The 25,852-nt window shown below is 39.7% G+C and overlaps 2 protein-coding genes across 2 annotated transcripts; both read right to left on the minus strand.

The window, feature by feature from the left end:
* Nucleotides 1-5,803: 5,803 nt before the first annotated feature.
* Nucleotides 5,804-25,852, minus strand: CMTM2 (CKLF like MARVEL transmembrane domain containing 2). Its single transcript, XM_061172430.1, has 4 exons — nucleotides 25,586-25,852; nucleotides 25,288-25,446; nucleotides 6,512-6,613; nucleotides 5,804-6,028 (listed from the first exon to the last, which is right to left on the minus strand). Exons 1-4 carry the CDS (start codon nucleotides 25,850-25,852, stop codon nucleotides 5,804-5,806), a joined length of 753 nt encoding a protein of 250 aa, XP_061028413.1.
* On the minus strand, nucleotides 18,400-18,681 carry LOC133078488 (HIG1 domain family member 1A, mitochondrial-like). The gene has a single exon (XM_061173560.1). The coding sequence runs from the start codon at nucleotides 18,679-18,681 to the stop codon at nucleotides 18,400-18,402; it is 282 nt and encodes a 93-aa protein (XP_061029543.1).

The following is a 25,852-nucleotide window of genomic DNA, read 5'->3' on the forward strand; positions in this document are numbered from 1 at the left end:
GAAGCCAGACACAAAAGTCCACATATTGTATGACTCTATTTACATGAAATACCCAAAGTAGTCAAATCTATAGACACAGAAAGGAAGTTACTGGTTGCCAGGGGATGGGGAGAGGAAGGAATGGGGAGTGATTCCTTAGTGGGTACAGGGCTTCTTTTTGGAGTGATGAAAATGTTCTGGAACTAGATGGGTGGTGATGGTTGCAGAACATTGTGAATGTACTAGATGTCACTAATGATATATTTTATGTGTATTTTACCATAAATTTCAAGTTGATATGTCTGATATTTTACCATAAATTTCAAGTTGAATTGAGGTGCAGTTCTTTTTTCATTTTCTTCTTTTGCTTTTTTATAGCTAAATAAAGTATTTGACAAAGGGAGTTCCCTTTACAATTAAAAAAACAAAACAAAACCCTTTTTTGTTGTATTACGTTTTTCATTTTTATTTATTTTTTTTAGCAAGTATTTGTCAGTGGTAATCTTAGAGTCATTACCGGTTGGGGGGGCGGGGGCAGGGAAGACTTTTATTTGCTTTTCCACTTAATTGCTAGTTCCTTCCAAACTTGGAAGCTACTGCTTCACTGTTTTCTAATATCCAGGGTGGCCTTTGATGTTTGGTATTGTTCTCTTGTCAGTAACATCTTTTTGCTGTTTCTCTCTCTGAAAAGTTTTAGGATTTTCTCTTTATCTTTAGAGTTCCCGTATTTCACCAAGAAATGTGGACGTGAGGATCCTTTTCCAGTAAACTTGCTCACCACTAGGTGGCCCCTTTACATCAGAAGACTTTAGCTTTTCTATAGCTGAATGTTTTCCAGTTGTTTCTTTGGTTATTTTCTTCCCTCCCTTTTTTTCTGTTCTCGCGTTCTGGGATCCCTTTGAGATGGTTGTTGAACCTCTTGGATTTATCCTCCCTGTCTCTCTTAAGTTCTCCTAAAGTAATCTCCTTGCCTTTTTTGCTTTACTTTCTGGGAGCTTTCCTGGACTTTATCTTCCAGAGCACTGATTTTCCACTGTATTCAAACTTTCTGTTAAATTTTTAAATCTTTGTCATGTTCCCCCCACCCCTCCCGCCAAAAAACTATTGTTAGCTTACTGCCCTTTTTTACGGTCTCTCTTGTTTTAAGGACACAGCATCCATCTTTATTCTGAATGTACTAGTTAGGATTTTTCAGAATATGCATTTCTACTAGATCCATAGGTGATATGCCCACTCGCAGGCTGTTCCTGGCAGATACTCACCTGGTGTAGTTTTGCTCTGAAGGGGCATCTTCCTGCAGTCTCTGGTGACCATGTCCCTGACTGGGAGTCCCCTTCTCAGCAGGACAAGTGGCTACCAGCACATCACACCTTCTCTGATTGGGTGTGGAGAAACTTCCTGCTTCAGAGAGCCACCCCCAGGGATTGAGAGGAGTGGCTACACAAAGGAGTTTAGCAAGGTCCACCCTTTTCCACTGGATTCTGAGCACAGTCATATTTAGCTTATGCTTTTTGATAAAATTTACCTATGATGAAACACACAGATCTTAAGTATACAGCTGGATGTTTTGACAAATGTATACACCTTTGTAACCAGTTCCCCCAATTAAGATATAAAACTTTCTCATACTCCCATAAGCTCCTTCCTGCCCATTCTCCACCTCCTGAGGCAACTACTGTTTCCATTTCTTTCACAATATTTTTCCTTGTTCTTTTTTTTTCTTGAGGTGTAGTTGACTTACAATATTATATTCATTTCAGGTGTACGATATAGTGACTTAATATTTTTTTTTTTTTTTTTTTTTAAAGATTTATTGATTCATTGATTGATTGATTGCTATGTTGGGTCTTCGTTTCTGTGCTAGGGCTTTCTCTAGTTGCGGCAAGTGGGGGCCACTCTTCATCGCGGTGCGCGGGCCTCTCACTATCGCGGCCTCTCTTGTTGCGGAGCACAGGCTCCAGAGGCGCAGGCTCAGTAGTTGTGGCTCACGGGCCTAGTTGCTCCGCGGCATGTGGGATCTTCCCAGACCAGGGCTCGAACCCGTGTCCCCTGCATTGGCAGGCAGATTCTCAACCACTGCGCCACCAGGGAAGCCCTGACTTAATATTTTTATAGATTATACTCCATTTAAAATTATTATAAAATATTGGCTGTATTCCCTGTGCTATAAAATATATGCTTGTAGCTTATTTATTTTATAAACTTAAATCCCCTACCTCTATCTTGCCCCTTGCCACTTCCCACACCGCACTGGTAACCACTAGTTTGTTTTCTATATTGTGAGTCTGTTTCTGTCTTGTTATATTCATTCATTTATTTTTTAGATTCCACAGATAAGTGATAACATACAGTGTTTGTCTTTCTCTGTCTGACTTATTTTACTAAGCACAGTATCCTCCAGGTCCACCATGTTGTTGCAAATGGCAAAATTTCATTCTTTTTTATGGCTGAGTAATATTCCATTGTATGTATGTATGTATGTATATGTGTGTGTGTATGTATGTATGTGTGTGTGTGTGTGTGTGTACATAAATGTCTATTTAGGTCTTTTGCCCATTTTTTAATCAGGTTGTTTTTTTTGATATGAGTTGTATGAGCTGTTTATATATTTCAGATATTAACCCCTTATCGGTCATACCATTTGCAAATATTTTCTCCCATTCAGTAGGTTGTCTTTTCATTTTGTTGATGGTTTCCTCTGCTGTGCAAAAGCTTTTAAGTTTAATTACTTATTTGTTTTTGCTTTCGTTTCCTTTGCCTTAGGAGACAGATCCAAAAAAAAAAAAATTGTTATGATTTATGTCATAGTGTTCTGCATATGTTTTCTTCTAGTTTTATGGTTTCCAGTCTTACATTTAGGTCTTTAATCTATTTTGAGTTTATTTTTGTATATGGTGTGAGAAAATTTCTAATTTCAATTCTGAATGATAATCCTGCTAGGTAGAGTATCCTAGATTGTAGGTTTTTCCCTTTCAGCTCTTTAAATATATTATGCCACTTTCCTTCTGGCCTGCAAAGTTTCTACAGAAAAATCAGCTGGTAACCTTATGGGGGGTTCCCTTGTGTGTGATTCTTTGTTTTTCTCTTGCTGCCTTTAGAATTTTCTCTTTAACTTTTGACATTTTAATTGTGATATATCTTGGTGTGGGTCTCTTTGGGATCATCTTGGTTGGAACTCTCTGTGATTCCTGTACTGGATATCTTTTTCTTCAGGTTTGGGAAGTTTTCAGCCATAATTTCATCAAAAATTTCTTTTACCCTTTTCCCTCTCTCTTTTCCTCCTGTGAATGTTAGTACACTTGATCTTGTCCCAGAGTTCCCTTAAACTATTCTCATCTTTAAAAAATTTTCTTTTTGCTGTTCTGACAGATTTCCATTTTTCTACCTTCCAGATCACTTATGTGTTCTTCTGTATTACCTAGTCTGCTGTTAATTCCTTCTAGTGTGTTTTTCATTTCAGTTATTTTATTCTTCAGCTCTGACTGGTTCTTTTTTTTTTTTTAATACTTATTTATTTATTTGTTTTTTTGGCTGTGTTGGGTCTTAGTTGCGGCATGAGGGATCTTCATTGAGGCATGAGGGATCTTTTGCCGCGGTGCGCCGTCTCTTTGTTGTAGCGCTCAGGCTTCTCTCTAGTTGTGGTGTGTGTGTTTTCTCTCTCCAGTTGTGGTGCATGGGCTCCAGGGCACGTGGGCTCTGTAGTCTGCAGCACGCTGGCTCTCTCATTGAGGTGTGCGAGCTCAGTAGTTGTGGGACACGGGCTTAGTTGCCCCATGGCATGTGGGATCTTAGTTTCCCGACCAGGGATCAAACCCGTGTCCCCTGCATTGGACGGCGGATTCTTTCCCACTGGACCACCAGGGAAGTCCCTGACTGGTTCTTTTTTATATTTTCTAGTTCCTTGTTCAAATTCTCACTGTGTTCTTTTCCCTGATTCAGTTAGCATTCTTGTTACAAATGCTTTGAACTCGTTAACTGGTAAATTATCCCTGTTGCATTAGTTGTCTTTTTCAGTTTAAAAATTTTTTTTGGAGTATAGTTGATTTACAATGTTGTGTTAGTTTCAGGTGTACAGCAAAGTGAATCAGTTATACATATACATATATCCACTTTCTTTTCTTTTTTAGATTCTTTTCCCATATAGGCCATTACAGAGTATTGAGTAGAGTTTCCTGTGCTATACTGCAGGCTTTTTTTTTCTTCTTCTTTCATTTGAAACAAATTCCTCTGTCTTTCATTTTGCTTAACTTTCTCTCTATGAAATTAGGTGAAACAGTTACCTATTCTGGTCTTGAAGGGGTGTCCTTGTGTGGGAGCGTCCCTATGCCGACTACGTGTGCCCAGTGGCTTTGGTGGGAAAGCGGGATTTGAAATGAGCATGGGTCACGTCTTTCCCCGGGGTGTGCTGGCAGCTGTCACACACTGCTGGAGATGGGGCTGGGAGGTCGGAGGTGGGGCTGGAGATGAAGAGGCTAGAGCCAGAGCCTGGTGTGAGCCAGTGCTTCTCCTCTGCTCAGTGGCTGACACCGCCCTATGCGGGGTCGGGGAGGGTCCGAAGGTACTAGAGCAGAAGCCCTGAAGTTCAGGTTCCCTCTAAGTGCACACTCTCCTCCATCCCAGTATTGACACCTTCACCCCAGAGGGGAGAAGTGCTGAAGCAAGAGAGGCTGGAGCAGGCGCTCGTCGTGGACTAGGGCACACGCAGGGGCAGTTGTGGGAAACTGGCTAGAGCTCTGGGCAATTTCAATCTGCTTCCTCTGTCTTGCTCTCGGGAGTAAGGAAGCATATGTGTGCTCTTCACGAGCCGAGTCCAGGTTTCTTACACCCTTCCTGTTAGTCTCAGTAGTTTTCAAACCAGCTAAGGAGACTCCTGGTGTCAGAGCCCAGGGGTGGGGTGTTCCCATATGTGGTTTGAACTGCTCACTCCCCAGGGAGGATCTCTGAGCCTGTGTAATCCCCCTCCTCTTCTGTGTCCCCTCCCAGGGGTATAGGTCCCAACCTGATCGCTTCTCTTCCCTTCTACCCAACTCTGTATGGATCTATCTTTACAGCTTTGGTTGTGTAAGAGTCTTTTTGCCAGTGTCCAACTTGTTTTCAGTGAGAATTGCTCCACCTGTAGATGTAGGTTTGATGTATTCCTAGGGGGAGGTGAGCTCAGCGTCCTCCTCCTCTGCCATCTTCATCTCCTTCCAGGCACTTGTGCTTAGTTATGTTTTCAAGTACTAAAAAATCAGGTTCTTTTTATGTTGACCTTGAAAATCTTATTTTTTGCTTGGTCTGGATTTCCTGACATTTTGACACCAGGAGAGCAAGACCACCTCCAGAGGTTTCTAACTGTTTTGTGCCAACGCCTCTTGCTTTCTATTTCCTCTCTGTGCAGAGACCCTGCAGAGTGATATGTCTGTTTTTCCCTGTTCTTGAAATGTATAGAAATGTAACATGAAAATGTCAATGTGAACAAAATGCAGCCTTTTCTTTTCCAGTCTCTCGTTTTTCTTTGGCCCCTTTGGCTGGTCGGTGTTGACAGCTGCTATCACCCACGCTCTGGTCCCCCAAACCCTCCGTGCCCTGAGCACCTCCAGAGGCCCCGCTCCAGCCTCGCCCTCTGCGCCAAAACCTTCGGCTACTCTTGTTGAATGAACAAAATAACGTTTACGTCAACTTTAAGCTTTTAAAATCCATTTAAGGAGAAATTTCTTTTCCAACCAAAGGTAGAGTTGTTGAAATGGAAAAGAAGACCATTCTAGAGAAAAGACAAGTTAGACAGTGGAAACACGTTTTGCGGTAAGATACACGGCCACTTCCGACCCCGGGCGCCTCGGCCTCACTTCTTGCCGCCCTCAGCAGGCGGCGGCGGCGGCGGTGGCGGCGGTACCCCTGCCTTCCCCTTGCCTGCTTCCCCTGGTTTTTCTCCTTCCTTTGGCTTTTCGCCCTCTTTATCCTTTCCTGGAGGAATCAGCATATGCCTTTTGACCTTCTTGCCTTTGAAGTGTTTCTTTTGAAGACAAACATCTATTAAAGCAAAAAGTGCAGCCACACCGATAAGGATCTGGGAAACAAAAGAATCCTCGTTACTTTTGCTTTTCCTTCCAAAGCTGTCACAGTTCCTTCCCGGCTTCTGATTGTCCGTAGGTGCTGTTTAACCCCTCCCCTTGACCCCTCAAACTGCCAGACCCCAGAGAGACTTTGGGTTTGCCCCTCCCCTGGCCTCAGCTCCCCGATTCTGATCCCCAGCCCTGCAGCCGGTCACCTCACCACATTTTCTTTCTCTCTTTGGACCCCGCCTGGGCGGGGCCCTTCGCTCTGGGGCCGGCAGGCAAGCTTCTAGGGGGAAGCTCTTAGCTGGGTGGGCTCCCTGGACATCATCTCCCTTCAATGGCTTCTCCCCCGGAAACGTTGACCCACTTTACCTTTAAACTTTGCTTGGATCCCAAGATTTTGTGAAAAGAGACCCTTTTCCTTAGGGGGAAATAACCATTCTCCAAACGAGGTGATTTCTGAACAAATAAACAGCCCAACATGAAAGACTCACCACACCATAAACGTAGTGCATTGGCATGGTTTGCCGAGTTTTCACGGCAAAGACGGCGGCCCCCACGAGGAAAGTACCGGAGAACAGGTCATTGAGAAGGTCCTGAAAGCATGGGAGAGATGAGTCGGCCTTAGAGCCGAGGCCCCGTCAACACCAGACCTGGCCTAGCTTCCTCCAAAGGGAATGGTTTTCAAACTTCTGCCTGATTTTAAAAAAATATATAGAAAGATGAGTATTTACTGGGCTAGGTGGACATACCAGTGGCCTACCAGCTGGACTCTTTGAGTTGAGACACAAAATCCAGGATGCTTAACTGCCTTTATGGGCTGCCTCGGCTACCATCCCGTCTGTGAAATCACACATTTGGTGGCTATGTTTTACCCCCTTCCAGTGCCCACTTAAATAAATCCACGACTCTCCAAATAATTGATGTCCCGCTTGGGTACCACCTCACATCTTTCTTCTCTGAAGGCCAGCTCCTCTTTCTGAATCCAGAGTGGGCTGTGTTGCTGGCAGGAGGTTCTGTTGGACTCTGGTCCTTCATTGGGAGCCTGGCAGCTGCCTCTTCTCCCCCTGCTCACCCCTTCCCCCACCTTACTTCTTAGACACCAACCCCCCCTCCCCCCCGCCCCTGCCTTTGCGAGGCCATATCACTTCCTCCATCATCCACCCTCCTTCCCGTCCCTTGTGGCCACAGTCCTGCCCTTGCTCCATATTTGTTTCCGTTACCCTATACTGACAAGGTCCGGATGTTCCCAGACTGGGCAAAAGGGCTGCCTCCCATGCTGCCTTCCCCTCAAGTACCACCCACTGTCACTCCCCGGCACAGCCAAACTTAAAGTTGGCCAAACCATGGCCACGGCAAGCCGGCTTCGTCTCCCATCACTCCTGGGGTGATGCTGGCCCAGAGCTTGTGCATCCTCTTAATCCCATGGGCAGCAGCTGACCCTGCAGTGCTGGGTGACGCCCATCTTTCCCCTTGATTTCTCTGATGCTATTTTCTGGGGGTTGTACTTCCCTGGCCACTTTGTCTCAGGCCTTTTCTTTTCCTCTTCAATGTTTTGGATTTTAATACACTTCAAACATACAGAAAATAATAGAACATCCCATCCCCACTCCCACCTCCACCCGCCGTGACCCACTGAGATTAAACAGATGTTAATGTCTTGCAATATTTGCCTCAGGGCTCTCAAAACAAAAACAAAAACAAACCATAAACAAAAAAACTTTGTGGAATGAGCTACAGTCTCACCATTCCATCCCTTTACCTGCCTTCTGCATGTGTTCCAAGCCTATGGGTAGTCTTCCCAAGTGCAGAGTAGCATTTTCCTCCATATTATATTTTCATAAACAATATATACTATTTTGTGTTTCAAAAATTTAAATAAAAAGATATATCTTATAGCACGTGCTTTTTAAACTTAATAAAGTTTTTGAGATTTACCCATTTTGAGAAATATATGAGATTGAGATTAATGAGATTGAATTCATTAATTTTAGCTGGTGTATGAATAAACCAAACTGGAGACATTAGGGTGTTTCTCCCTTTTAGGAAATTATTATTGCCGACTGTGCCTGCAGGGAACACTCTTGTCTGTGCCTCCCACGCACATCTTTTCCTTGTTGAGGTATTGCCAAGTTTCTCTCTAAAGGGCTTGTGCTAGTGTCCACTCATGCCCGCAAATGTATAGGGGCTCCTGTTTCCCATGTCCTTGCCAAAGCCCAGGATTACCACGCTCATTTATTTTTGCCCATCTGGTGAGTCGAAATGGTACCTCATTGTTGTTTTAATTTTCTGATCGCTGGTTACTAATGAAGCATTTTTAAAAACATGTTTTAGGCAGTTGGGTTTTCTGCCTATTCATATCCCTTACCCATTTTTCTATTGGCTTGTTTTAAAAATTTTGTTTATGATGTCTTCTGTTGTAAAGTTTTAATTTTAATAGAATGCATAGTTTCTCTTTCTCTCTCTTTCTCATGGTCCCAAGAACATTTATTAAATACTCCATTCAGCTGTGTTATGCCACCTCTGTCATATGCCAAGTTGCCATATGTATGTAGGTCTATTTCTGGGTTCTCTTTTTTATTCCTATATTAGTCTGCTCAGGCTGCCATAACAAAATGCCACAGACTGGGTGGCTTAAACAACAGACATTTATTTTCCCACAGTTCTGGAAGCCAGAAGTCCATGATCAAGGTGCCAGCAAATTTAGTTTCTGGTGAGGACTCTCTTCCTGGTTTGCCTGGCTGCCTTCTCACCATTTTCTCATATGGCCTTTCCATGGTGGGCAAGGTGCGGGGAGGGATAGGGGAGAGGAAGGGGGAGGGAAGTCTCTGTTGTCTTTTTTTATAGGGACATTAATCCTATCAGACCCTTAGGATCTCATTTAATCTTAATTACCATTCTGGAGGCCCCATATGCAAGTATAGCCACACTGGGGATTAGGATTTCAGCATATGAATTTTGGGGTACACAAACATTCAGTCCATTACAATTCCATTACTCTTTGTCAACCCCTGAGCTAGTACCAAAGCTTTAGAGTAATTCCAATATCTCGTTGGGTGAGTCCATCCTTATAATTCTTTTCATTCTTCCATAAGAATTTTAGAATCACCTTGCAAAGTTCCACAAACAACCTCTGTTATAAAATTTCATTTAATGTGGAGATTGCTTTGGAATGAAATTGACATCTTTATGATAGTAGCTCTTCACACCTGTGAATGTGGTATATTTCTTCTCTTACTTAGATTTTTCTTTTATGTCCATTAACAAAATGTCATAATCTCTATGTAAAGTTTTACAATCTTTGAACGGGTGTATTCTCAGACACCTGTAGTTTCTGTTGCTGTTTTAAATGTTTCTTTGAAAAGCCACATTTTCTCATTATTTGTTGCTGGTATTCAGGAACACTATTTTTGTTTTTTGTAACCTTGTGGAACTCAATCAGTTCTAGTAATTTGACTGTAGATTCTTGGATTTTCTGTGTAGAGAATCATATTATCAGTGAGTAATGCTAGTTTTTTTCTCCTTCCCAATCCATATACCCTTTGTTTTTCTTGTCACATTGTACTAAGATCTTTAGCACAATGTCAAATAGAAGTGGGGATAATAGGCATCTCTAAGGAAATGCTTCTAACATTTTTACCATGAAATGCAATGTTCATTTTAGGTTTGGGTAGTTTTCTGTTATTAAGGAGGTTCCCTTTTTTCCTAGTTTGCCAAGAGTCTTCCAAAAATTAGTATTGAATATTACTAAATAGTTTTCCTGCAGCTTATGAGATGATTAAATGGTTTTCTCCTTTAAATAAAAGATGGTGAATTACATTAACAGAATTTTGAGACGAAACCACCTTTACATTCCTGGCAGATGCCCTGCTTGATCCTGATGCATTGCTTGCTTATATATTGCTTGATTTAGTTTGCTAGTATTTTATTGAGAATTTTTATGGTTGTATTCAAATAATATAGGCCTATAGTTTACTTTCCTTATCATGTCTGGTTTTAAGATCAAAGCTTTACCAGATGGTACAACATATTATAACCCCCCCTTTTTTTTAAGAGAAAAAAGGGACAGACAAGTGGAACTGAATATGAATCTAGAAATGAACTGCATATGGGATTTTATTCTTTTATTTTTTTTTGGCCGCACGACGCAGCACGGGGGATTTTAGTTCTCCAACCAGGGATCGAACCGGTGCCCCCTGCAGTGGAAGCGTGGATTCTTAACCACTGGACTGCCAAGGAAGTCCCACGTTTGGGATATTAGCATTTAACAAAAATGCCATTTCAAATCAGTGGGGGAAAGTTGTACTATCCAATAAATGAATAAACTGAGTGATAAGGTGGAACAGCTGGAGAGCCATCAGGATACAAAGCTGGAGCCGTGGTTCACACCATATACCAAAATGACTCCAAATAAATCAAAAGATTTGAATGTAAAAAATGAAACAAGTGCCAGATGAAAACATGGATGAATTATTTTATACCCTGTTTTTCTATTTCTTTTTGAGTCAATTTTTGTACATCATATGTTTTTCTGGGAAATTATCATATTATAATTTATTGGCATAAAAGTTCATATTTTCCCTGTGATCTTTAAAACCTCTTCTTTATACTAATATTTTTCTTTGTTCTCTTTTTTTCTTATGGTTTATCTACTTTATTAGTCTTTTCAAAGAATTAGATTTTGGTTTTATTAGTCATCACTATGAATCTTTGTTTCCTATTTTATTAATTTTAACTCTTTGACATTGCCTTCTTAATTCCTTTTTTTGTTTTGTTTTGTTTTGGTACCTCCTTTTTTTTTGAATTTTATTTATTTTTTTATACAGCAGGTTCTTATTAGTTATCCATTTTATACATATTAGTGTATATATGTCAATCCCAATCTCCCAGTTCATCCCACCACCATCACCACCCCAACCCCCCCCCCCCCGCCACTTTCCCCCCCTGGTGTCCATACATTTGTTCTCTACATCTGTGTCTCTATTTCTGCCCTGCAAACCAGTTCATCTGTACCATTTTTCTAGGTTCCACATATATGCGTTAATATATGATATTTGTTTTTCTCTTTTTTTTTTTTTTTAACATCTTTATTGGAGTATATTTGCTTTACAATGGTGTGTTAGTTTCTGCTTTATAACAAAGTGAATCAGTTATACATATACATATGTTCCCAAATCTCTTCCCTCTTGCATCTCCCTCCCTCCCGCCCTCCCTATCCCACACCTCTAGGTGGTCACAAAGCACAGAGCTGATCTCCCTGTGCTATGCGGTTGCTGCCCACTAGCTATCTATTTTACATTTGGTAGTGTATATATGTCCATGCCACTCTCTCTCTTTGTCATATCTTACCCTTCCCCATCCCCATATCCTCAAGTCCATTCTCTAGTAGGTCTGTGTCTTTATTCCCGTCTTGCCACTAGGTTCTTCATGACCTTTTTTTTTTTTTTTCTTAGATTCCATATATATGTGTTAGCATACTGTATTTGTTTTTCTCTTTCTGACTTACTTCACTCTGTATGACAGTCTCTAGATCCATCCACGTCTCTACAAATGACCCAATTTCGTTGTAATAAATTGGCTGAGTAATGTTCCATTGTATATATGTACCACATCTTCTTTATCCATTCGTCTGTCGATGGGCATTTAGGTTGCTTCCATGTCCTGGCTGTTGTAAATAGTGCTGCAATGAACTTTGGGGTGCATGTGTCTTTTTGAATTATTGTTTTCTCTGGGTATATGCCCAGTGGGATTGCTAGGTCATATGGTAATTCTATTTTTAGTTTTTTAAGGAACCTCCATAGTGGCTGTATCAATTTACATTCCCACCAACAGTGCAAGAGGGTTCCCTTTTCTCCACACCCTCTCCAGCATTTGCTGTTTGTAGATTTTCTGATGATGCCCATTCTAACTGGTGTGAGGTGATACCTCATTGTAGTTTTGATTTGCATTTCTCTAATAATTAGTGATGTTGAGCAGCTTTTCATGTGCTTCTTGGCCATCTGTATGTCTTCTTTGGAGAAATGTCTATTTAGGTCTTCTGCCCATTTTTGGATTGTGTTTTTTTTTAATATTGAGCTGCATGAGCTGTTTATATATTTTGGAGATTAATCCTTTGTCCGTTGATTCGTTTGCAAATATTTTCTCCCATTCTGAGGGTTGTCTTTTCATCTTGTTTGTAGTTTCCTTTGCTTTGCAAAAGCTTTTAAGTTTCATTAGGTCCCATTTGTTTATTTTCGTTTTTATTTCCGTTACTCTAGGAGGTGGATCAAAAAAGATCTTGCTGTGATTTATGTCAAAGAGTGTTCTTCCTATGTTTTCCTCTAAGAGTTTTATAGTGTCCAGTCTTACATTTAGGTCTCTAATCCATTTTGAGTTTATTTTTGTGTATGGTTTTAGGGAGTGTTCTAATGTCATTCTTTTACATGTAGCTGTCCAGTTTTCCCAGCACCACGTATTGAAGAGACTGTCTTTTCTCCATTGTATATCCTTGCCTCCTTTGTCATAGATTAGTTGACCATAGGTGCGTGTGTTTATCTCTGGGTTTTCTATCCTGTTCCATTGATCTATATTTCTGTTTTTGTGCCAGTACCATATTGTCTTGATTACTGTAGCTTTGTAGTATAGTCTGAAGTCAGGGAGTCTGATTCCTGCAGCTCGGTTTTTTTCCATCAAGACTGCTTTGGCTATTTGGGGTCTTTTGTGTCTCCATACAAATTTTAAGATTTTTTGTTCTAGTTCTGTAAAAAATGCCATTGGTAATTTGATAGGGATTGCATTGACTCTGTAGATTGCTTTGGGTAGTATAGTCATTTTCACAATATTGATTCTTCCAATCCCAGAACATGGTATATCTCTCCATCTGTTGGTATGATCTTTAATTTCTTTCATCAGTGTCTTATAGTTTTCTGCATTCAGGTCTTTTGTCTCCCTAGGTAGGTTTATTCCTAGGTATTTTATTCTTTTTGTTGCAATGGTAAATGGGAGTGTTTCCTTAATTTCTCTTTGAGATTTTTCATCATTAGTGTATAGGAATGCAAGAGATTTCTGTGCATTAATTTTGTATCCTGCAACTTTACCAAATTCATTGATTAGCTCTAGTAGTTTTCTGCTGGCATCTTTAGGATTCTCTATGTATAGTATCATGTCATCTGCAAACAGTGACAGTTTTACTTCTTCTTTTCCAATTTGTATTCCTTTTATTTCTTTTTCGTCTCTGATTGCCATGGCTAGGACTTCCAAAACTATGTTGAATAATAGTGGTGAGAGTGGACATCCTTGTCTTGTTCCTGATCTTAGAGGAAATGCTTTCAGTTTTTTACCACTGAGAATGATGTTTGCTGTGGGTTTGTCATATATAGCCTTTATTATGTTGAGGTAGGTTCCCTCTATGCCCGCTTTCTGGAGAGTTTTTATCATAAATGGGTGTTGAATTTTGTCAAAAGCTTTTTCTGCATCTATTGAGGTGATCGTATGGTTTTTCTTCTTCAATTTGTCAATATGGTGTATCACACTGATTGATTTGCATATATCGAAGAACCCTTGCATCTCTGGGATAAATCCCACTTGATCATGGTGTATGATCCTTTTAATGTGTTGTTGGATTCTGTTTGTATTTTGTTGAGGATTTTTGCACCTATATTCATGAGTGATATTGGTCTGTAATTTTCTTTTTTTGTAGTATCTTTGTCTGGTTTTGGTATCAGGGTGATGGTGGCCTCATAGAATGAGTTTGGGGGTGTTCCTTCCTCTGCAATTTTTTGGAAGAGTTTGAGAAGGATGGGTGTTAGCTCTTCTCTAAATGATAGAATTCACCTGTGGAGCCATCTGGTCCTGGACTTTTGTTTGTTGGAAGATTTTTAATCACAGTTTCAGTTTCATTACTTGTGATTGGTCTGTTCATATTTTCTATTTCTTCCTGGTTCAGTCTTGGAAGGTTATACCTGTCTAAGAATTTGTCCATTTCTTTCAAGTTGTCCATTTTATTGGCATAGAGTTGCTTGTAGTAGTCTTTTAGGATGCTTTGTATTTCTGTGGTGTCTGTTGTAACTTCTCCTTTTTCATTTCCAATTTTATTGATTTGAGTCCTCTCCCTCTTTTCTTGGTGAGTCTGGCTAATGGTTTATCAATTTTGTTTATCTTCTCAAAGAACCAGCTTTTAGTTTTATTGATCTCTGCTATTGTTTTCTTTGTTTCTATTTCATTTATTTCTGCTCTGATCTTTATGATTTCTTTCCTTCTAGTAACTTTGGGTTTTGTTTGTTCTTCTTTCTCTAGTTCCTTTAGGTGTACGGTTAGATTGTTTATTTGAGATGTTTGTTGTTTCTTGAGGTGGGATTGTATTGCTATAAACTTTCCTCTTAGAACTACTTTTGCTGAATCCCATAGGTTTTGGATCGTCGTATTTTCACTGTCATTTGTCTCTAGGTATTTTTTGATTTCCTCTTTGATTTCTTCAGTGATCTCTTTGTTATTTAGTAATGTATTGTTTAGCCTCCATGTGTTTGTGTTTTTTACATTTTTTTCCCTGTAATTGATTTCTAATCTCATAGCACTGTGGTCAGAAAAGATGCTTGATATTTCAATTTTCTTAAATTTACTGAGGCTTGATTTGTGACCCAAGATGTGATCTATCCTGGAGAATGTTCCGTGTGCACTTGAGAAGAGAGTGTAATCTGCTGTTTTTGCATGGAATGTCCTATAAATGTCAATTAAATCTATCTGGTCTATTGTGTCATTTAAAGCTTGTGTTTCCTTATTAATTTCCTGTTTGGATGACCTGTCCATTGGTTTAAGTGAGGTGTTAAAGTCCCCCACTAATATTGTGTTACTGTCGATTTACTCTTTTATAGCTGTAGCAGTTGCCTTATGTATTGAGGTGCTCCTATGTTGGGTGCATATATATTTATAATTGTAATAGCGTCTTCTTGGATTGATCGCTTGATCATTATGTAGTGTCCTTCCTTGTCTCTTGTAACATTCTTTATTTTAAAGTCTATTTTATCTGATATGATTATTGCTACTCCAGCTTTCTTTTGATTTCCATTTGCATGCAACATCTTTTTCCATCCCCTCACTTTCAGTCTGTATGTGTCCCTAGGTCTGAAGTGGCTCTCTTGTAGACAGCATATATATGAGTCTTGTTTTTGTATCCATTCAGCAAGCCTCTGTCTTTTGGTTGGAGCATTTAATCCATTCATGTTTAAGGTAATTATCAATATGTATGTTCCTATGACCATTTTCTTAATTGTTTTGGGTTTGTTTTTGAAGGTCCTTTTCTTCTCTTGTGTTTCCCACTTAGAGAAGTTCCTTTAGCATTTGTTGCAGAGCTGGTTTGGTGGTGCTGAATTCTTTTAGCTTTTGCTTGTCTGTAAAGCTTTTGATTTCTCCATTGAATCTGAATGAGATCCTTGACAGGTATAAAGTAATCTTGGTTGTAGGTTCTTCCTTTTCATCACTTTAAATATGTCATGCCACTCCCTTCTGGCTTGTAGAGTTTCTGCTGAGAAATCAGCTGTTAACCTTATGGGAGTTCCCTTGTATGTTATTTGTCATTTTTCCCTTGCTGCTTTCAATAATTTTTCTTTGTCTTTAATTTTTTCCAATTTGATTACTATGTGTCTCGGCGTGTTTCTCCTTGGGTTTATCCTGTATGGGACCCTCTGCGCTTCCTGGACTTGGGTGGCTATTTCCTTTCCCATGTTAGGGAAGTTTTCAACTATAATCTCTTCAAATATTTTCTCGGGTCCTTTCTCTCTTCTCCTTCTGGGACCCCTATAATGTGAATGTTGTTGTGTTTAATGTTGTCCCAGAGGTCTCTTAGGCTGTCTTCATTTCTTTTCATTCTTTTTTCTTTATTCTGTTCTGCAGCAGTGAATTCCACCATTCTGTCTTCCAGGTCACTTATCCGTTCTTCTGCCTCAGTTATTCTGCTATTGGTTCCTTCTAGTGTATTTTTCATGTCAGTTATTGTATTGTTCATCTCTTTTTGTTTGTTCTTTAATTCTTCTAGGTCTTTGTTAAACATTTCTTGCATCTTCTCGATCTTTGCCTCCATTCTTTTTCCGAGGTCCTGGATCATCTTCACTATCATTATTCTGAATTCTTTTTCTGGAAGGTTGCCTATCTCCACTTCATTTAGTTGTTTTTCTGGGGTTTTATCTTGTTCCTTCATCTGGTACATAGCCCTCTGCCTTTTCATCTTGTCTGTCTTTCTCTGAATGTGGTTTTTGTTCTACAGGCTGCAGGATTGTAGTTCTACTTGCTTCTGCTGTCTGCCCTCTGTTTTGGTACCTTCTTGAGATAGACATATGAATTGTTAATTTTCATTTTTCTTTTCTCAGTATATGGATTTAAATTTGAATTGTTTAGCTGCATTCTACAGATAGTATTTGCTAATACTATATATAACTAAATCCCCATATGTGTGTGGGAAAACATTAGATTTCCTCCTAAATACGTAAAGATTTAAATTTTACTGATTTATTTCTAATTGTGTTGCATTGAAGTTAGAGAATGTGGCATTATATCAGTTCCTTGTTATTTGTTTATTTTTGCTTTGTGGTCTCATTGAAGATAATTTTTATGATTGTTCCAGGTGTGCTTGAAAAGAATACCTAGCCTGTTACTCTGGGGTGTAGGGTTCTATATGTTCTATGTATGTCAGTGGATCAAGCTATCAATTACTGAGGGAGACATGTTAAAATCTCCCACTATGGTTCCTACTTGTCAATTCTTCTTTATAATTAAGTCCATTTTTGTCTTTTATATTGGGGGGGGCTATATTGTTAGGTACATACAAGTTCAGAATTGCTATATGTAGTGATACTCTTTATATACTTATTTTTTAAAATATAAAATTTGTTTAATCTGGTGATAGAGTTATGCTGGCTTTCTTTTAGTTAGTATTTTCATCTTATTTTTTCCATCTCTTATAACCTTTCTCCACATGCCTTGTAGTTTAGTACATTGCTGGATTTTAAAAATCTATTTTTAAAGTCCTTTGTCTTTCATTTTATTTTATTATTATTTTTAATTTAATTTAATTTATTTTTGGCTGCATCAGGTCTTAGTTGCGGCACACGGGATCTTCGTTGAGGCACGTGGGATCTTTTACTGTGGTGTGCGGGCTCTTTGTGCATGGGCTTCTCTCTAGTTGTGGTGTGCGGGTTTTCTCTTTCTCTAGTTGTGGCGCGCAGGCTCCAGGTAGTGTGGGCTCTGTAGTTTGTGGCATGTGGGCTCTCTAGTTGAGGTGCACAAGCTCAGTAGTTGTGGCATACAGGCTCAGTAGTTGTGGGATCCTAGTTCCCTGACCAGGGATTGAACCCGTGTCCCCCGCATCGTAAGGCAGATTCTTTACCACTGGACCACCAGGGAAGTCCTCCTTTGTCTTTTATTTATTTAAAAAAATTTTTTTTGATGTGTTCACTTACTTTAATAACACTACATTTACCATGTTATCACCATGGAATGTAAATTCAGGTTAGACAAGAGAATTTCACAAGTACGACAAAGCATTCTGTAGTATATTGAAGTTTGTATAATGTCTGACCAAACCAGCTTGCTCATAAATCACTTCCATTATAGGCAATTTATTTTGTTTAACATTTATGATTCTTTCAGAGAAAATAAACAAGACTGCACACATTTAAAAAGTATTTTTCATTTACCTTTGCATTAGCACTTAAAATATACATTTCTATTTCAAAATGCCATTTAAAAATTATTCTAATATAACAGCAGCAAAATATAATTCTGCAATTACAAAAGAGCAAATGGGGATCTACAGTTAAGTTATTCTCATGTTTACAACTATGATTCTGAAATAGATACTACTTCAAAGCAGCTCTGTTACCAGCTCTTTAGGTTTGGTTTAAAAACACACACATAGTTGCTGGGAGGTTTATAATGTTGTATTCTGTGCACTGTTCTGAAAGAGTTCTTCAAGAGCCAACCAGCCCTTAAAAACAGTACTCAGTTCACAAGGCAGTCAGAAAGAGTTAAATTAACTGGGGTAAATAGGCTTCCTACATTACATCAAAAGCATATGATATTCTGCAGCAACTGGGAGCATTTTCAGGACTGGCATGTTGTCCTCTTTACAACTAATTTTATCAGAAGGTGGACATTGTACCACTGTCAAGTGCATTTAAAAGTGACATGTTTTTGTGCTAATCTGACTCCCCTGAATGACCTAGCTAGTGAACTAGTCACCAGTAACTTGGTCACCAGGCAAATCAAGCCTGCAGGAAAGGAAGCCAATATTCAAATTACCATGTTATTGTCCGACCCATAGAATTTATTTTCAACATAAACATATAACCTCAATATGAGATGTCTAACTAAAGCAAGCACCACCAACAACACCAAGACAGCATCTCCTCTTCTAAGGTTTAGGTTTTGCCCAGAATTCTCGATACATGGAATAGCCCATACCAAGAGTCATTGGTACCGCAACAAAGCCTTGGGCTGCCATGCGCATGTGGATCAGGTGAACAGACATTTTAGTATTGCCCCTGCTCTTCAATTTATATAATCCATATGCGACGATTGCTGCAAAACCTGCCATTCCAATGGGGACAAATGGTGCCTCTCTAGCTTTTCGGATAAGTTTAGATCCCTGATCTTCATCATATGAAGAAAGAGAAACATCTGTGTCACTTGACATAGTGACTGAAGAATCTTCAGACAACGACAAGGCGTCACAGGCTCCAACCAGCTTCTCCTTCTTTGTCTTTTAAGTGAAGAATATAGTCCATTTATATTTGCTGTCATTTATGATATATTTGGATTTATGTCTACGATTTAATTTTTTTTCTATTTAACATATAACAAACATTCCTTTTTATTTTTCCCTTTTTACCTTCTATTGAGTCATTTCTCTTTATTCTCTTTTCACCCTTTCCCCTCAACAGGTTTGATGTTATATATATGCTGGAATTCTGTTCTTTAGTAAAATAGTATTCGGTTTTAATATATTAATGTTAATATTATTACCAAATCCCCCCACCACCACTCCCAATAAAGGACTTTTATTTCTTATCATATACCACCACTGTGGTCTTACATGTTATCGTGTTGCTACTGCTTTAGTTCCACCTTGTTTTAGTGTTCTCTCCCCCCAGTTAAGCTATTAATATATTTTTAAAAACCAAGCAACCTCTGTCTTAATGTTTATTTAAGTCAATCCACAAGCTTACTAGGTTCTTTATTTACTGTTCCTTTTTTACACTTTTGGGTTTTAATTTCTTTTGGGTTTCTTTTGGGTTTAATTTCTTTTGGGTTTAATTTCCTTCTTTTGGGTTTCTTTTGGGTTTAATTTCCTTCTTCCTGAAGTCTTTTAGTAGTTCCTTCAGTGAGGGTCAGTGAAAGGAAAATTTTTTTTTCTTTGTCTAATTGTTTCTTTTACTCTTTCCACCTCAGCCCTTTAAAGAAATTATTCCATTGTTTTCTGGCCACTTTCTTTGCTGTTGAAAAATATGAAGTTAGTCTAATAGTTTGAGCTTTCTTTTTTAAGGTAAATTGTCTTTTCTTTTGGTTTGATTTTGTTTTCCTTTGTCTCTGATGATCAGCTGTGCCTCTATGACATGTCTAGGTATGGCTTTATTTTTACTTATTCTTCTTGGTCCCTCTTTGAGAATTCATGTCTTTCATTAAATCTAATATTGATATGGCCACCTCAGTTCTTTTTTGGTTACTGTTTGCATGGAGTATCTTTTTCCATTTTCACTTTCAACCTATTTGTATCTTTGGATCTAAAGTAACTCTCTTGTGATCCTCATACAGTAGGATCATGTTTTTTTTTAAATCCATTCTGATAATCTTTACCTTTTAATTGGAGAATTTAATCCATGTACATTTAAAGTAGTTACTGATAAGGACTTATTTCTGTCATTTTGCTGTTTATTCTCTATATGTCATATATCTTTGTTCCTCAATGTCTCTGTTACTGCCTTCTTTTGTGTTTAATATTTTGTAATATACCAATTTTATTCCCTTATTTCCTTTCTCTCTATATATTTTAGTTAATTTCTTAGTGGTTACCTTGGGGTTATAATTGGTATCTTAAATTTGTAACAATCTCATTTGTATTGATACCAGCCGAGCTTCAACAGTACACAAAAACTCATTATTATTGTTACAAATTATATCTTTATACATTGTGGTCCATTAAGATAGATTTAAATGATTGTTTTATGCATTTGTCTTTCAAATCATATCAGAAAAGAAAGAAGAGTTACAAACCAAACACACAAGAATACTGGCTTCTATATTTACCTATTTTAGTTACCTTTACTGGTGTTCTTTATTTCTTTTATGGCTTCAAGTTATTGTCTAGTGTCCTCTCGTTTTAGCCTGAAGCATTTCTTGTAGGGCAGGTGTACTAGCAACAAATTCCATCAACTTTTGTTTACATGGGAATATCTTAATTTCTCCTTCATTTTTGAATGGTAATTTTTGAAGGATAATTTCAAGTTTGAAGGATATTGTATTCATTTCTTGGGGTTGCCATAACAGAGTACCACCACCTGGGTGGCTTAGAACAACATAAGTTTATTGTCTCTCAGTTATGGAGGCCAGAAGTCTGAAATCAAGATGTTGGCAGGGCCCTGCTTCCTCTAAAGGTGCTAGGTAATGATCTGTTTTGGGCTTCTCTTCTAGCTTCTTGTAGCTTGAGGCATTCCTTGGCTTGTCTTGCTTTCCTGTGTCTCTTCACATTGTCTTCCCTCTGTATATATCTGTCTCTGTGTCCAAATTCCTCCTTTTTATAAAGACACTAGTTGGGACTTCCCTGGTGGTGCAGTGGTTAAGACTTCGTGCTCCCAGTGCCAGGGGCCTGGGTTCGATCCCCGGTCAGGGAACTAGATCCCTGATGCATGCCACAACTAAGGAGCCCACAAGCCACAACTAAGGAGCCCACAAGCCACAACTAAGGAGCCTGCCTGCCGCAACTAAGACCCAGAGCAACCAAATAAAATAAATATTTTTAAAAAATTAAAAATAAAGACACTAGTCATATTGGATTAGGGTCCACACTGATAACCTCATCTTTACTTGACCATCTACAAAGAGCTTATTTCCAAATAAGGTCATATTCACAGATACTGGGAGTTAGGACATCAACATATTTGGGAGATACATAATTCAACTCATAACAGATAGCAAATTTAAAAGATAGACTTCTTGGTGGACAGTTTTTTTTCCTTTAAGGACTTTAAGTACATCATTCCACTCCCTCAGGCCTCCATGGTGTCTGATGAGAAATTGGCTGTTAATCTTATCAAGGGTCCCTTGTACAAGATAAGTTGCTTCTCTCTTACAACTTTCAAGACTTTCTCCTTGTCTTTGTCTTTGGACAGTTATTATAATGTGTCTCAGTGTGGATCACTTTGAGTTTATTCTACTTGGTGTTTTTTGGATGTGTAGACTCCTAGCTTTTACCAAATTTGGAAAGTTTTTTGGCCATTATTTCTTTGAATATTCTTTCTGTTCCTTTCTCTCTCTCTTCTCCTTTTGGGACTCTGCCTATGTTAGTATGCTTGATGGTGTCCCATGGGTCTCTTAGGCTCTGTTCATTTTTTTCCTTCATTCTTTTTTCTTTCTGTTCCTTAGACTGAATAATCTCAATTGACCTTCTTCAGGTTCACTGATTCATTCTTCTGCCTGCTCAAATCTGCTGTTAAACAACTCTAGTGAATTTTTCACTTCAGTTATATTACTTTTCAGCTCCAGAATTTCTATTTGGTTTCTTTTTAAACTTCTCTTTATTGACATTCTATATTTCTTCATGAATTGTTCTCCTGGTTTCCTTTAGTTCTTTGAGAATTTTAAAGACAGTTGATTTAAAGTCTTTGCCTAGTAAGTCTAATATCTGGGCTTCCTCAAGGACAGTCTCTATTAATATTTTTTTCCTGTGAATGGGCCATACTTCTTTCTTTGTGTGCCTTATAATTCTTTGAAAACTGTACATTTTGAATATTATAATATAGTTACTCTGGAAATCATATTGCCTCTCCTCCCCAGAGTTTGTTGTTGCTGCTTGTTGTGAGTTAAAGTCATTTGTATGTTTAATGATTTTTCCTAAACTATGTTTTGAAAGACTATTCTTTCTCTTGTGTGGCCACTGAAGTCTTTGTTTTTCACTAGCTTAATGGTCAGGTAGTGATTTGATGGAGATTTCCTTAAATATCTGGAAACAAACAAGTCTTTGCAGATTGCCTTTGTGTTGGGGCACTCCTTCAACACCTCTCCAGGATGTTTAGAGCTCTTAGTTTTTACTTGCTGCTTGTGTAGGGCCTAAAGGTCAACCAAAGGTGAAAGCTTAGGTTTTTTTTCTGGGCATGTGTCCAGCTCTGGGCATGTGCAGTCCTTCTAGATTCCCTGGTATAGGTGGGAGCTTTTCAAAGCTCTTATTCTCCCATGCATCTCCTTCCCAAACTTCTGGTCTGTCTACTGCTTGGGAAACCTTGCCCCGGGTGGCTATGATTAGTATATATGCCTTTAAATGCTTTAACAAATGCTATCTAGGAGACTGCTTCAGCCCTGAGAAAACTCTGAGGCAGGTGAAACAAAGGCAAGTCCCTGGCTAATCCCTCAGGGAGCCACCAGACAGGTCAAGCACACAACTCTAATTCTTTGGGAACAAGGTTTTTATTGTTCCCTCTGCCACCAGCAAGGAATGTGGCCAGGAATGTGGGCTGTCTTCGTGACCACTGACAAGCTGGGGATTAAGGGAATGGCAGGCAGGTTAAGTAAAATGCTACAACATTCTCTTACCAAAATTCAACAGCCTCTTTCTTCATTGAGCATTCTCCTGTTTTGTTTTGTTTTGAATTAGATTCCAGAGTTCTGAAAAAGTCGATTCTGACAGTTTTTGAGAACCTAATCATTGCTTTAGTGGAAGGACAGAGATTTGGAGTCCCTACTCTGCCATTTTTAGTGATGTCACTCTTATTAAATATGGCGGGTTCTCAGTCACTATCACTTTGAATATTTCTTCTCTATTCTCTTGAGTGTCTTCTTCTGGAACTCCTATTAGGCTTATGATGAACTTTCTCATTCCATATTCTATGTTTCAACTTCTCTCTTTCATATTTTCTCTCTTTATCTGTCAGTACTATAATCTGGGTAATTTCCCCACATCCTTCAGCTCATTACTTCCCCAGCTTTTGTCTGATATGCTTTTTAACCCATTTATTGACATTTTTATTTCAATAACTATATGTTCAATTCTAGACATTATATCTTGTACTTTAAAAAAAAATCTGTCTATTCCATCCTAATAATGTCTTATTCTTTTCTTAGGGCTTTTATTTATGTCTTTATAATTTAAGTGTATTTTAAATTATTTTCTGACAGCTCTTTTATTATCTCATATTCTCAGGGTTCTAATCCTCCCATTTCTTATTTTTGCTGGTTCTTGATTCTTAGTCATGGGGATTTAAAAATCAGGTGTTTTGTAGTTTTGAACTGTGAGTTCATTTTTGTACCCCACCCACCCACCCATATCTGTCCTGTGAGAATCTCTTTATGCTTTGATTATGATTTTGCATTTGTTTTTCAGGAGTCCCATGGATTTCTTCAGAATACCATCAAATTGGGATCGATTTTTATGCCAGTTCCCAGGCACTACATTTTCTAAGCTGCATGAAGGTTTCTAGGCTGAAGGTAGGAAAAACTTAAACCAAATCTGTACAAAGTGTAGGCTTAAGGTTTGTATTTCTCAAGGTGGTCTTTTTTGCTTTTCCCCACTCAAAACTCGGGCAGAGATGAACATGCTTTCTTGTTCCTCTGTGTGGGTGAAAGGTATCTTCTCTGTCTTTTCCCTTAGGGTGCAGTCTTTGCAGGGTACTGGCCTTATGCAGGATTCTCAGTTCTAAATCCCCACTTTGCTTGGGACCAAGGCCTCATCTCCTAACTTGAGAGTATATGAGAATCCATATTCTAGGTTCCTGGGATAATATCTCATGGGTCATTTCCACCCACATTGAAGCAGCTGATTTGTCACTGCTCCTGTTTTCCATTTCTAGCACCTCTGTGTTTCCCCTTCTTTTTTTTGCCAGCTCAGCCATTCAGTTAAAGCAATAGTGTTTACATTTCCTCTAGTAGTTTTAGGTAAGTGCAGCAGGAGGATTTTCAGGGTTCAATGATTTTTCATCTTGCTGGAACTAAAAGTATCTTCTCAAGCACCTTGGCTGGGAATCTGTCCTCTGCCTGTCCCTTTACTTTGTCCTCTGCTTATCCGTTTCCCAAGAGTCTTATATGGCCTTCTTTTCCTTTCTCCTGATACTGGAAGTCCTCATCTACCCCACTGAGACCTGTGGATCCCTGGACCCTAATAACTTTTAATAAGTAGGCAGGACAGAGTGTAGTTAGGGACTCAAGACTCTACTGATAAAGCTGGGTTTGAATCCTTTTTCTGCCACTTACTACCTGAGTTACCTGGGGGCAAGTTACTTGGCCATTCTGAACCCATTTCATGTATAAAGTGAATGAAACAGTGAGCATAGGGCTCTGGAGACATGCTGTGAATGTGCAATGAACAAGGGACCTTGGGTTAGTCCGGAGTTAGGTAGGTAAGCTTTGTGATTACAGAGGTAATGGGCAGGGATTCAAGTCCATGAGTCTTCAGGCACAGCATCAAGGGCTTTACTTTTACCCCTAAGGAACAATCTCACACAAGATTATTACTGTCTTCATGTTACAGATGAGGAAACAGAGTCTGGGAGTGGTTGGTAACTTGCCCAGCTCAGTCCCATTCCAGTGGATGACTGCTTTGGGCTGAACATCCTTCTGGGCTTAATATCCCTTGCAGGGATAGTCACTGGAGATCTGAGGCTGCTTTAGATGTGATTTTTTTTTTTTTTTTGATTCTCATTTTATATTACTGATTTTTTTCTTTGAATTCTGGGGATGGGGTACCTTCAGAGTGGTCTTTCCTGTCAGGTGTGAGCTGGCACAGGGGTTGGAAGGAACCGCTGGTTGCTACACCTTCCCTGCTCCCAAGGAGAGCAAAGCCTCAGGAAGGCAAAGACTCCTTCCTTTGGCCACCAGGTAGGAAAGAGGCCCTCCACCCCCAAGCTGGGCTTTCTGGAAGCCTTTTCTACCTAACTTCAGCTGCCCTTGCTCTGGCCCCACCGGAAGGTCTGAGCCCATGCCCAGAGCACAAATAAGGGAGATGAGGCGTATCTCTCTGTTCAGTCACTTTCCAGGTGCCAAGATACACGCGTGAACGCACACCAGGCTCAGGCACTCCCCACCGCCCCTCACTTACAGAAATGGGCCACAGGATGAAGGACATGTATCTCTGGATGGCGAAGGTGTAGATAATGATGAAGAAGATGAAGATGGACAACTCCATGGTGATGATGAGTGTCAGGAAGGGGTGCACAGTGGTCCCCGTGAACATCATCAGCGAACCTATTAGGCAGCCCTGCCGGGAGACATGCCCTTTGAGCCACGGCAGAGGGCTGGGGCCAGAGGAGGCCTCGGGGAGCCCGCTCCTTCTCCCCCTTCCCGTCTGTGGGCACTCCCCCCCACCCCGCCCTGCCCAGGGATACGGGCCCACTTACCAAGCTAATGAGCTTGACCTCAGCGTACCCCATAACCCAGAACTCTCTATTGCTGTCCTTGAATTCCCACTTGTAACGGCGACACCCCTTCCTCGTTCCCACTTCATCCTTGGGCTGCTCGGACTTTTTCTTCTTCTCTGTCTTTTCCTCAGGCTTGTCGCCCGGAGGAGGGGCCGCCCCCGGCGCGGCTGCGGCGGCAGCCGGGGCCGGGGCCGGGGTCGGCGCTGCTGCGGCCCCGGGTTTGCCCTTTTTGCCTTTGTCAGCCAT

The sequence above is a fragment of the Eubalaena glacialis genome, chromosome 18, assembly GCF_028564815.1.
Source record: "Eubalaena glacialis isolate mEubGla1 chromosome 18, mEubGla1.1.hap2.+ XY, whole genome shotgun sequence".
Classification (NCBI taxonomy): domain Eukaryota; kingdom Metazoa; phylum Chordata; class Mammalia; order Artiodactyla; family Balaenidae; genus Eubalaena; species Eubalaena glacialis.

What these genes read in the sequence shown, in the direction of transcription:
- LOC133078488 (XM_061173560.1), bottom strand. Translation starts at nt 18,681, where the DNA reads ATGTCAAGTGACACAGATGTTTCTCTTTCTTCATATGATGAAGATCAG.
- CMTM2 (XM_061172430.1), bottom strand. Translation starts at nt 25,852, where the DNA reads ATGGCTGACAAAGGCAAAAAGGGCAAACCCGGGGCCGCAGCAGCGCCG. An exon ending in TCATCCTGTGGCCCATTTCT is followed by an intron (nt 6,614 to 25,287) that starts GTAAGTGAGGGG and finishes CCATGCTTTCAG; the next exon opens with GACCTTCTCAATGACCTGTT. An exon ending in TGCACTACGTTTATGGTGTG is followed by an intron (nt 6,029 to 6,511) that starts GTGAGTCTTTCA and finishes TTTGTTTCCCAG; the next exon opens with ATCCTTATCGGTGTGGCTGC.